General features: G+C 34.3%; 1 protein-coding gene across 3 annotated transcripts in view; it reads left to right on the forward strand.

Annotated features, from left to right (window-relative positions):
- The window catches only part of CADPS2 (calcium dependent secretion activator 2), a 321,925-nt gene that overhangs the window by 231,702 nt on the left and 76,538 nt on the right, over positions 1 to 13,685 (forward strand). For all 3 annotated transcript variants that reach the window (XM_062583255.1, XM_062583235.1, XM_062583246.1), the window contains 3 exons: positions 2,531 to 2,632; positions 5,050 to 5,113; positions 7,618 to 7,741. In XM_062583255.1, the coding sequence (XP_062439239.1) occupies positions 2,531 to 2,632; positions 5,050 to 5,113; positions 7,618 to 7,741 (290 nt within the window). The remainder of the gene's footprint in view (positions 1 to 2,530; positions 2,633 to 5,049; positions 5,114 to 7,617; positions 7,742 to 13,685) is intronic.

A 13,685-nucleotide genomic window follows, 5' to 3' on the forward strand; every position in this document is an offset into this window, starting at 1 on the left:
TTTCTGATCCCCAAAGCAGTTGTGAAGAATGAGGAGGAGGAAAGAAATGTGGAGGAAAGGAAGATTCACTTTGCCTTCTTCACCTTCTTGGGAATATAATGTTCAAGTGGTGTCATATGTACAACAGCATGAAAACACTGTAGTACTCTTCTCAAGAAAATCCATAACTTTTCCTGGGTGAGTTCTTGCAAGAGTGGTCCTAGTCTTCAGTAGTGGTTTTGAATTGAACAATCAAGTCCAAATCACCATCTATAGCATTTTTGATAGTAGGAAAGATGTACCCGTTGTTGTTTTATTTTTAGTTGCAAAATAGTTCTTGCATAATTTCTGCATGATCTCATCTTTTTTATTCCATCTATTCAATAAGTGACTGCTTATATTGGCTTTTCCTGGAAAACACAGTAGTATATCAATAAAAATAACTAGCTAAAAGCAGTGCTATTTTAGGTTATTCGGTCTTTAGAAGAATTAAATAAAAAGATCTAGAAGACAAAATGAGCATGAATTTCAAAACCATTTATCTAATCTCTCTATCTAATATCGTCTCAGAGTCAGACAGTGAATTCTTTTTTCTCAGAAGTAGATAGAATTTCCCAAGAGGAGCAAAAAGTGATCAGTAGTACAAAATGTGTCTCAGAACTGAGTTGGGAAAATAACAATTTTTTATGTTCTACATGTTGCTATCACGAAGAAACAAAATAATGATTCAGAGTTTGTACCATTTTCTAAAAGCATGTTTTGAAGAGATGAGCTTTTCGTTGCTATAGATGGTACATTTTTCAAATGTATTTTTGTTCACACTCTATTTTTTCCTCTAGGTTGTTTGTTGCTCTCCAAACATTCACTGAAAACGTATTTAGCAATTCTGAAAATTTTAGGTGTTGTCAGTGTGGTTCTGTATGACAGCAAACGCAGAGAAGTGACAGTTCCCTGCTTTGCAGTGATCCCAGCCTTAGTGCAGGTTGACAGATATGACATTCTGCTGGCTCACCTTTCTCACTTAATGTTGTCTGGACCCCTAGGTCTTTTCTGTCATGTATATGACATGCCTCAGTGAAGTTTAATATGACAGAACTATTTACTTTATCACTCCAGAGCCCAATCTCTCCTGACAATGAAATCAGACAGTGAAATTTACTTAAATTTGAGCGCGTTCCATCTGTCAGAAGGCTGAGGTAAAGTATCCTGGCATCCATCAAAAGAGAGAATAGAAGTTATTTGCTCTTTCACATCAAATTTATACAATAGTACATTGATGTGCCTGGTTACACATATCTTCACCATATCAGATTTTTATTGTTGTCTTTGCAATAATTTAAAGAGTTCTGTCATTCTTTCCACCTTGACTGGACAGATCACAAGTATAAGTGATTTAAGGGGTGAGAGAATTGTTTATGTCATGACCAAATGGCAGCTTATCTTTCCTAGACCTAAGTATGGTGGAGAAAGATATAGTAACAATTTAGCAAAATGATGTTGTCTTTGTCTGTGTCTTGATACATTAAATTCAGTTCTAGATACTGTAGTAAGATGCAGTTTTGAATGTTCTGGAGGAGAGACAGGGTGAATCCAAACTTAGTGTTTGTGTAGTAAACTCAAGTGAGAAGCAACAGTTGTTACCCAGGAATGAGTAGTTAAGGGAGTAACTGAAAGTTAAAAAAAAAAGAAAAGAAAAAAGAAAGAAAAGTATGCTGTACATGAGAAACTTGTAATTGTATGGTAAAGATAATATTTGAGAAATATATTTAATTTTCTTTATTTTTGTTGTATTATTTTAGTACATAAACTTTAATAACACATTTAGGATAAGACTTTAAGTGTTTGCTTAAGTTACTGAATGTGAGGCCTAAAATTAATTATAGGGACTTAAATATGTTGTTTTAAAAAACTTGCCATTGTTTTTTTAAGAATAGTTATTTATTGCATATAAATCCCTTGCTATATTCTTACGAAAGTCTTGATTACATACTGCTATTTGTCAATATGGAATGGAGGATCAAAAATCTGTGCTCATCGCAAGCCGGAGATCTCATGAATGGTGCCTGCTATGGTCTTTCTCACTGTGGGTTGCTTCCAACCATTTTCAGCAGTACTGTACCTCTAGACAAATATCTTAAAGATTCAGAGTGTTGAAACTAAGACTACAAGATTAGAGTTGTGCTCCCTCTGTTGTGCTGGAGTGCTCAAGTTTTCTTGAGGTAGGATACTAAATATTTGGGGATGATTTGAGGGAAGTATGTGCTGCCTTGAGCTGTTATTGTGACCAGGTAACAGCTTACGCGTTAATTTTCAAGTCTTCCATCAGCTGAAGTCTATTCTAATATTTGTAAATTATTGTTTTTCCTTCAAAGCAATGGAAAAGAGAAAGGAAAGTAGTGTGTTAGCTGAAAGCTTTGAAATTAAAAAGCACTGTTCAAAGAGGAATGAGCATGAAGTTTAACTGACAGAAGCATACCCAGATTCATATTTAGTTTTCATAAAGAGCATAGATAATGAAATGTCAAAAATTATTGAATATTTAATATTATAGGCCAGATGGAATTGGAACAGTATTCACTGAAGAGAAAGAAAGATTTGAGGAAATTAAAGACAGACTCTCCTCTCTTTTAGAAAACCAAATAAGCCATTTCAGGTGAGTGTATGATTTATTCAAATAATACTAAGTTTTGGCTAGAAGAATTTTGTCATACTGATGTTCAATTTTGATTTTGGACAAAACAGAGTGAAGCTAAAATCATCTGCCTGCAAAGAAGTTTTAAGTACATTAAATACGGCATAACTAATTTGTATTGAATTTAAGCAATTTAACTATAGAGTTCATTCATTATCTTGTAAGTTGTATTCTCTCTGTGGTAGAAATGATTGGGTGAGAATATGTGTCTGACTTTTGTTGGTCTTTCTGAACTTTAAGCTCTCTATACGAGCTCATTACATGAGAATTGCCTGAATGAGAATGACTGGGCCATACTAGTTCCTGGAACAGTGCTGATGAGAAATAACATACGAGTAAACAACATCTTGATACAGCACAGCTCAAACGTTTTCTGTATATCAAATGATTTTAATGATACCATTCTGAATGGGGTGACGTCCCTCATTCTCAGTAAAGATTTTGTAAAAGCTACTATTCCAGGTTAGCAATGGCCAGCAGAAGAGGCAGAGGGAAGGAGTTTAAGCAACAGAGCAGCCCAGGGCTGATATTTCCTCTGATATCCTTTAATTCTCTAGCAATTAATAGTTTATGAACCTTTGCATAAAATTGGCGAGTAGAAGACCAAATCCGTTAGTTTATCACACATAACCAACCTTTCTACCATCACTCTGTCAATCCTAATCCTTTTCACAACATACTTATATTTTTGATCTCTGTAACCCCATGTGACAAATGGTTCCACAGTTGAAATAGTGCTGTGTGAAACACTGCTTTTGTTTGGCTAAGCCTGTTATATGGTAGTTACATTGGATGTCTCTGCTTCTGGTGTGATGAGGAAACTGTCTAGTATTTGCTGGAATCTATCATGCTGATAAAAAGGTTGTTTAGGGCTTTTTTTGAATGTTGAGTGTTTAGAGCAGGGCAGTCTTCACTCAAGACTTCATTTCTGTACTAAACTAGAGAGAGACAGGATTCTCTTTGCAGGACATTCCTTTTGGGAAGAAAGATGTTCGCTTTCTTTATTTTCTTACCCAAGAGATGAAATCCCTCCTTGCCACAAAACATCTGCCCTGAGATTTGCAGCCTGCCTCCTCAGCAGCGCAGGGGCAATAACCCCTTCTCCACTGTGGGACTTCCACATGCATCTTGAATTTAAAACTCATTGGATGGTGGAAGCTTGTTGCATCATTTACATTGCAGAACATACTTGCTAGGAAGTCTTTGATTTGAAATATTAAATATAATCTAGGAATCAATGATAAATACTCAAAAATGGTCACTAAAAATTTATAGAAGTAAACAGTGAAAAAAGCAATTCAAGGATTATGCAAATATACAACAATAGAAAGGAGACCAAACTCCTAAAAATGTATTCTGTTTCGAGGTGACTTAAAGCCTAAGAGTTATTAAATTTGTTTTGCTAATTTGTTAAAATGCCCCTAAGAATTGTTAGCACTACAGTAAGAAAGAAGGTAGAGCAAATACTGAAATTCTCTTTGCTGGATATCCTTTTTTTTGACCTCATTTACAGGGCTTTATGTTGGTTGAACAAAATGTATTTCTAAAATTCAGTGGTCTGAATCCTTTATCCATTAGAAAAGAAGTAATATTAATAAAAAAATAATCTTAGCAAAGTAAAAAATCCTTTTTCCAATTGGGGATATCCCAGCAAGATTTTCAGACAGGATTAGGAGAGGTTATGGCTGCCTGAGCTCTATAGTCTCATTGAGATGATATATTGGATCATTCAGCAGATAAAAATAAAAAACAAAGCAGAATAGAATCACTTTTTTTATATAATGCTATAAATTAGGTGACAGAGGAGGGTCATCTCAAGTTGTAGCTGATAAAAATTAACATAAAATTCTTTCCCAAGCTATTTAATAGCTATATAATAGGAAAAATTATGGAATATCTGCAGTCATTTTTTTTCCCCGTATAGCTATGGAAACTTAGGTCTCTGATATTTTGTTCTGATTTTAATTCAGTATTAAAGCAGGATATGACATACCAAGTGTTCCTTTACAGCTTCAGTAGATGTCATGTCTACATGAGAAATGGTACATTTTTCCAGAATGATGACAATTAAGCTCATTGGAAATCATTAAATATCCTTCATAACTGAGAAAGTGAAAGAATTTCTCTTTGCCTTTCACATTTTTCCATACCTAGGCCTGAGCTGCCAGTGGCCTGATACTACTATATTATACATGTATATACTCTGTGGTAGACTACTGGAGAGGCCTTCTGCATTCGTCAATACATTATGTACAGGAGTCTTCCATTAACGTAATTCAATGCAAGTTGTGTACAAAGTTACATCTCAGAGTAAATTCTTAGCTTAGATACTACAATTTGATCATTTTAATCTCTCAATCGCTTTCTCTTTTTTTAAGATACTGTTTCCCATTTGGACGTCCTGAAGGAGCTTTAAAAGCCACACTTTCATTACTTGAAAGAGTAAGTTTAAAAATATATTTTAAATTCTTCTTGAATACTGAGCCTGCATTTTCTTTTGTATTGAGGCTAGTGAAAGCAGACTCATTTTTTTCCTGAGTACTCTACTACTGTTTTATTTATTGGGATTTTTTTTCTAGACTTTTTCCACATTTTTTTCCAACATTTTCCACAGTGACAGGCAGCTGTTCTCTGTAGAAAATAAATATTGGAATTTCACTTCAAGCTACTGTGGTGATTCTCTGTTTCTTTATAATTTAATGATTACCCAGCATTGCCTCTAACATACTATGTTTACTCTGCAGCCCCTTTTCTGCTTTCTACAGCTTCCCTGCTGCTAATGTTGTCTATACTGATAGGAACATTAAAAAGCTTCTATATAATCCAAATAATCTTCCATAAATGCATAACCTAAATCAATTTAAGAAGAAAAAGATATAGCTATATGCAGCGAAAATGTCATAGGCAGCTATAAATGTAAACCCTTGCCCAGCAAATCCTCCTGTATTGACTCCAAGGGAGACGACAACGTAATAGTAAAATCATCTCTGCTTTTGAGCTTCTCTGCTCAAAAGCGTTTCTCTAAGGAAAGAGGAGTTTTAAATTCCAGCAGGGAATCCAGAGGAATTGTTTCAGCAGGAACCTGATGAAGGTATGAATTGAAATAAAACATACCTCCCATTTTGTGTAGCTCTGCCAAAGTCTGAGTGGTCTGGTCCCAGGAAATGTTAGCTGTTTTGCACTGCAGATCACTTCACGGGTGGAGACGCTGTCTTAGAAAGCCTCTGCCATGTTTTACAAAATGTGAGGAGTCTGAGTTTTATTTCATATGCAATTTTAATGATTACAGTGCTGTATAGTGCTGCTTTCTGTTATATGAAACAGCCATTTCCCCTCACTGTTCTTGCTGTCACAAATGGTCAGCAGTAGCCTGTATCAGGCAGGCAAACAAGCAACATCTTCACCAGTCTCGTCTGGGAATAAGTGTGCTTGCCTCTATCTGTGGGTGCAGAATGTGTTGCAGGTTTTTTTGTTGTTGTTGTTATTGTTATTATACTTCATCTTTGTATATTTAGAAGAAATTAAATCCAGAAGGAAAGTATTTCAATATTTTATTTTTACTCACTGATAACCCAGAAGTTACTCATTTAAAAAAAAAAAAAAAAGACAAGTTAGAAGTCACACATGTGTGCAGGTAACACAATATGTCTGCTTTGCAGTAGCCTTTCCCTAATGGCTTTCCTGCTGCTGAATCTTTTATTTCCACAATTTCCTTCCCCAGACCATACCTCTAAGTGTAATTTTTAGACATATTGTCTACAGGTGTAGCTTATCTGAGGATCCATTTTCAAAAAGAAGCAATTTTAAAAGCTTGTGAGTTATCTGAAACATGGTGTTTTTATAGTAAATTGTGGCAGAATCATACTTCGTGTTGTTTACCTGTTGAAAGTGAGTGCAGTATGAAGTAAAAACATTAGTGAAATATTAATGATATTTTTTTCATTTTTTGAATGATGTTCAATATCAGTTTAGCCCAGACTATATAAAATTGCATTCATATGAAGTGTGTTTATGTTCCCAGTTTACTTCACTTGCAGCAGTCTTGATTTTTCTAGCCAACCTGGTAATTAAATGCTATTCAGAAAAAATAATTTTTCAAAGGTTTAAACCAGTTAGCATATAGCAAATGTAAATCTAACATTTTGTGTGCTTGACATGTTATTTATTTTTGAAGCTATTAAAAGCCTACATACCTGTTTAGTACTTCAGATGGCAACTTGACTTCATAAAGTCATGACAGGACTTCCTTTAATTGCAAAAAGGTCAAGGATTGAAATGATACTTTCATCACAGTTTCTTTTAAAAATCAATAGTCTTTAAAAACTGGTGGGTTTTAGAAAAAGTTTGTATGAACTGTTCCTCTAGCTGTCCATTTAAAATATTTCCTGGGAAGTTCAGTATTTCTCCTGCCTAATACAGCCAATTATTTTTCACCAAAAAGACATGCGGAATTTGAATAACTTATGAAGAAAAAAAAACACTGAGTATAGCTAGTGCTGATGGTGTTCACACTGTCTGTTTTATACTGTTTAGGAATCAATGGTTATGAAATGGTGGAAACTTTTCCACAGGTGAGAACCAAACAAATTTTCCTATCCACACCTTTAGTTGGTACGACGATCCAGCCCATCCAAGGAATGCTCTGGTCCTCCTCATCTTCATGTCACCCAGGCGAAGGCTGACTGGCACGTTGCAGGATGCCAAATTGTAGGGGCAGTCTTGATTTGTATGTGGATACAATATATGCAGTCAAAGCAGAGTTGAACTCAAACCTTCAGAGATAAAATACCTAGTTCATCCACCATAGTTGCACACTGAAATGTTTCCATTTTGACTTTGGCCTTTAATCATTATCAGAGCTAACGTAACATTAGGAAACTTTCATTGTTTTCTCTTGGGTTTTGAGTAAGGAGTGTAACCAAGTGGTATAATTGTCTCTGGCACAGGTTTTAATGAAAGATATTGCCACCCCCATACCAGCAGAAGAGGTGAAGAAAGTGGTTAGAAAATGTCTGGAGAAGGCTGCCTTGATCAATTACACTCGACTTACAGAATATGCCAAAATAGAAGGTTAGTACAGCAGTCAGCTGCCAAAGTGGCTGTAAAAGCCAGCAATGCCTATTAACTGAATATTCTGCGAGCAGCCTTTTCCCTTTCCTGAGCAAACCCGTTCCACAGCAAGGGGAAATGTCTCATTAAAATCTCAGCTGGTGAACTATGGAGCTTTTTCCTATTCATTGCTTTAATATGCCTCCTGGGACCCTGTTTGAATGGAAGACCAGGACTTCTTAATTTAAGTTGCCCTTTGTTCTCACTTTTGAGTTTTCCATAAATCTAAAAGGTTGTTTATGGATTATTTTTTATTTCTCTAAGTATTTCTGGTAATTAAACCACTGGCAGGATATTCTTTCCTTATCAGCAGTAACAGTACCTTGGACCTTGAAAACTCGGGGTATACATGCCTTTCTGATATAAGGCAGACAGATAGATAAGTGTAGTTTATTTTTGTTACTGTGTTTTCAGAGGTATAAAGATAATTTGATTATTAAAACCATGATTACGTTCTGATTTATTGAATGCATTAACAAAATAAAATATTAGATCTGATTGTAATCAGCACTTTTTCTGGAAATTGTGCGTCTTCTAGAACATATACAGAAAAGCTAACTGAGATTATGTTCAAAAAAAATAAAACAGGTTTAGGGTACATACTGTTATTTCAGTACTTGCAAACCTTATGTAGAACAAAAAAGAAGTCATAACAGTGAAATAACTTTCTAAGACACATCTGTAATTATCCATAAAACACAGAAAGCTTGAGATATAACTTTACAGATATATGCAGAAATAGAAAAAAAAAGTTCATATTTATATTTTTTAGAGGAAGAATGGATTAACAAGAAAAGAAATTAATGATGACCTTAAAAAACCATGTTTATGCATAATATCTTTTTTGTAGTGTGTATTTCTAGTAATACTGTAGAAGTAAATAGAGTTATCATATCAGCAAAATGAGGAGGGCTCATGTATTTAGTGGTATTATAAAGCCAACTTTTTCCTTTTTCCATTTCTGCTCAAACTCTCTGAAAAACATGAGTTAACCAATCTCACAAATGATTAACAAAAAACCCATCTCATCACTATAGCAACCAGTATTATATCATGGGAGTAACAACATGAAACCATCTCAGTAACCAGTTTATCTTAATTAATTATGATATCATGTTGTGTTAAAGAAAGGAGAATGAATATTAAATCTATTCTGGAAAATGAAAAAGCAAAAGCACCATTTCCCTTAGATTTTGTCTTTTTGTGTTCGTAAAAGGGATTTTTTGTTGTTCAGTATTTAGTCTTTTAACAACCTTGTTGAAATAATCACTTTAAAATTAGAAACCTTTTAAAAAGATGACTAAAGCGTGCAAAAGATATCTAAATTCATTGATAGTAAATTGAATTGTGAAAAAGTTTTTTACAATGAAGTGTATACGTCTTTGCCCAAGATATTTAATTGTATCCTAGAGAGTTGTGGCAGTTCAACTGTAACAGAGTACCATATTCTGCATTTTAAAATATCTGTATTGTTAGCACTGAAGTAAGCTGGAACCACACATAAAACTGAAGTCTGTGCTATGGCATGTTTTTACTGATGTGAATTTCTTTGTGGATGTATTGTGTTTTGGTCGATACACAACTAGATTTCTCTATGTGCATTTACACTAATGTAACAGCCCGAAGTGCAACAGCCAATTAACTGACATACATGAATATAGTACCTCAAGGAGAAGTAGGTAGAGTACTTTTTGAGAGTAAAATACTGTTTGAAAATGAGGGGTCCCAGCATTATAACACCAAAAAATTAAGCATGTTGTTTTTTAGTAGCAAGGAGACCTATATTCTTCTCTTTCGATACCGAGTTCATTTTTAGATATCCTATATATTTACCAATACAGAAAAAATATTACAAGCTTTCAGCAACAGCTTCTGTTCTGTTCCTTTAGATGCGTGAGAATATTTTACTGTTCCATGCACCAAAATGATGTTCTTCGCTTGCAAGTAATTAATGTTAATCTTTACATTACTTGCTTACTCCTCACACAGCATACAGAAAGCATATAACCATTATATTTAAAACATGTCCGATGTCCTCAAATGTAGTTGCCATATGGTATTAGGATTCTTGTCCTATTCTTTGTTGACTAGAGAAGTACTCAAAGCTCTATTAGTCAGTCAAATGAATCTACTATGTGACAATATCAGCTATAAAACAATAATAACTATGTACAAAGTAGAGCTGGAAAGATAGTCCTAACAAAATAATATTCTTATATTTTTATATTCTTACTCTTTTACTACTACTATTATTTTACTATCATTTATGTCCCTAAATTCCCAGGCATAATATGGATACAAACTCAGCCAGTGAATATATACATATATAAACTGTTATCCAAAATATTGTCTATATAAATGCTACATAAAAACACACACCATTATCCCCTCAGCTGACAAAACCCATCAGCTGGATGAGCTGGCTAGCAGGACTCTCACTTCCATACTCACAATTTTAAGGAGATTAAGCACTGAAACTCCATATTTGTTATGTATGTATTCTACTCTGATAAAATTAAAATAACCATCTTACATTTCTACAATAATCATTTTCTTCTTTTTTTGTTTTACATTTAGCTACGGCAGAGAAGGACTCAGGTGATTACTATTTGTGTGCATGTCTGCATGTATTACAGATCGTGTGTTGTGTCCATTGTTTTATTATTTTTGTTGATTTCAACAACATGAAAATATTGACCAGAACATAGGCAAACATGATAATTAATTTTGATATAGTGTAGCCTATGCATTGTCCATTTATGTTGATACATAAATATGATGTGCATATGTATTAATAATTTGTATAATTTCAATATCTAATATATTTTGGATTGTGATGCAATTATGATTTCTTTAAAAGAAGTGTAGCAGAGTGGTGCAGAAAAGTTTAGATTTCAAATACAAAAACAAGTTCTGTATTTACAGACAGTTAACTTCACAGTAATCAGCAAAACCATGTATCTGTTTCTTAATGGAACTGCTAGAGTTATTGATGAAAATCTTGACAGAAGAATTTTGTAAAACTGGTTTTACAGCTCTCTGATGTGCCTTTGTGTTATGTTTATTTTTCTATTCACAGCTGAGATTTGGGAGCATGGTATTTGTTTGTGTTCCTAATTTTACAAAGCTGCTATGTCATATATTCTTCAGTAGTGCTGAGGCTTAAGTGCTTATATCCAAATAATTGACAGAGTGATCACAAAAAGAGTATTGCAGAAGTAGTATTTGTGATTGAATAATATTTACTGTATGAAAGCAGAAGGGGCTATGCATGCCTGTGCTTTTAGACAGATGGACACACCACTTTGTTGTAGCTTTTGAATGGCATGTACACACAGACACTGTAGAAGCCTGACCATGGTGCTTTGTGAGGTTCCCACAAATTATACCAACAGTAGTTATAGGAGGGGACATTGAGACAATAATATTCTTCAAATAAAATTATTTTTCATCTTGAAAGAAGGCCGAGGTGAATATTTTAAAGATTTCATGAAGGTAATTTGCAGTGGAGCTCCTTGCCAAAGATGGAGTTGAAGTGAGAAGGATGATCTACTTCTAAGTTCTCCCTTCTCTGTAGGAGGAAAAACTTTTTTTGCCCATAAACAAGCATAAATTATTATTAGTAGTAGAATTACGTGGGCTTTTTTAACCTAGTTTTCATAACTGAGGATTCAAAAATGTAAAAGTAAAATTCTCTTGGCTCCCAAAACTTCCTGTGATTTTCACTTGAACACTTCAAATGCTCGGGAAATATGACAGCTCTTTTTGAATTGTTAAAGAGAGAAAACAATCCATTGGTATGGGCACATATGCCGCAATTTATTTAATATTAGTTCACCTGAGCAAACATGATAGTGCCAACTTTAGATGTCTGATTTAACCAGGTAATCTCCCAATGGAGAGAGGTTATTTAAACAGGTGACTCAGAGAGTTTCGAGGCTCCTTAGTGAATGGCTCTGTTAAAGGACGTATCTCACTCTGTCAAATACAAATGCCAAGTTTCCCTACCAACTTAGATACCTAAAGTGAGAAAGCACAGATATTCTACATAGTATTTTTATAATCATATAGTTATTGAAGAAGATATCTCTTATGTTCAAATGAGTAATTTTGAAAAAATTTGCAGTTAAATGAGAAATGAGGAAATTCATTCAATTTAGAGATCTTATCCTATTATCTTTGTATTCGAAACCTCAGTTGTACACATTTATATAATGTACATCACCTGAAGTATAGATCTTCTTTATGCCACATACGCTTGCTATTCTCATTATTTCTCAAGCTCATTATATTAGAAATGTAAACCACTAAGCACATATGACATTAAGTATAGTTACAAACCTAAAAGAAATAATAAAAAGAAATAAAAGATAACAAAAATAAGGAGTTTTACATGTAGTTTTTCCATGCTTTGAAAGAAATTGTTTCCATGTTCTTAAGATATAAGAATAACAAAGCTGTCCTTTAAGTGACCTGGCAAATGACTATATCACAGAATCAGTGAGAGGAAAGCCTATCACCACATACAGTGAGTAAATGGAAATTCACTGTTAGGTGAGCTGGAGGTTTACAGTTTGTATTTATAATTTAATTCCTTAATTAATTCTCTGACTAGAAAAGTAGCTATAAATTAATCAGACAACTCAGAAAAAAATGTTTCTTACTGAAAACAATAAATGTTCTCTGTTCCATGGGTTTTTTGAGTCCCATTGATCCCACTTACCTGACACAACTGAGGAAGGAACTGAAAGGAATCCTAATAAAATTGGATCTTGGGTATCATTCATATTTTTGGCTGGCTAACAGGGCCAAATCCTGCTCCTATTGGAGCCACTAGCAAAATTCCTACTAATCTCGTTAGGAACTTAACAAATAGACTTAGCCCTAATACTGTGTTATGGTAGAAAATAAGGAGAACAAATATTTCTTTATAATTATTATTTACCTTTTAACTTGCACACTAGATACTGAATAGAGAATCTTGAATTGCAGGAGCGTCCTTGTTAGATAATACAGAGGTGAACATGCAAAATCTTTTTGTTGTGAGAATCTTTTCTCAGCAGTGTGGTTGCCAGGTTCCCAGGTCTGTCCCCCAAGTGCTCTCATTTTCACAGTCTCAACTGAACAAGACTCGCAATGCTTTCCCAGAAGACGGTGGGTACTTTCTTAATGGCAGACACCGTGCATAAGCAGCACTTGCATCAACAGGATTTGTTTGCAGGCAGGATGACATTTTATTTAGCACTCCCATGTTGTTGTACTATTATAAACATAAAACAGTTTTTTCAGTAAAAATTACATTTGCAATGACAATTATACAAGGTTCAGCATGTCATTCCTTACAGCGTGTACTGCTGAAATTCTCATAGAATAGCTAATCTGTTCAGTCAGTATAATTGCCATTATGGGGAGAACAGCAGCAAACCTGCTATTATAATTTTTGAACTATGTCTAAGAACCCTCATATAATGCCCCTGTAGTTTGCAACAAGGGTTTATAATTTGTCAAGGAGATGATAATGGTATCAATATGTACAAATCTCCTTTTAAGTAGAAACCATTTTCATTTCAGCATATGCTACTTTTGAGACTTCACTACCTTAAAGTGGTTTTTAGATCATTTTGTATGTGGCATATTTTCTTATCCTACTCAGTTTGTAATTTGAGTTACTCTCCCTACAGATACTGCTGAATATACTGCTGACCAGTAGATGCTGAGGCCAGAGGCAAATGACATTCCTCAGAGGTTTATTGTATAGCTTCCAGGGAATTTCCTGTGGAAATCTTTATGCCTCCCTCAGCTGTTTTCTCCCTATCAGAAAAATGACCTTATTTACACAAAATTCATATTTTTATTCATATATTTATACACACCATTAACACATAGAGTAATAAAACACCTTATT

The sequence above is a fragment of the Rhea pennata genome, chromosome 1 (assembly GCF_028389875.1).
Source record: "Rhea pennata isolate bPtePen1 chromosome 1, bPtePen1.pri, whole genome shotgun sequence".
NCBI lineage: Eukaryota > Metazoa > Chordata > Aves > Rheiformes > Rheidae > Rhea > Rhea pennata.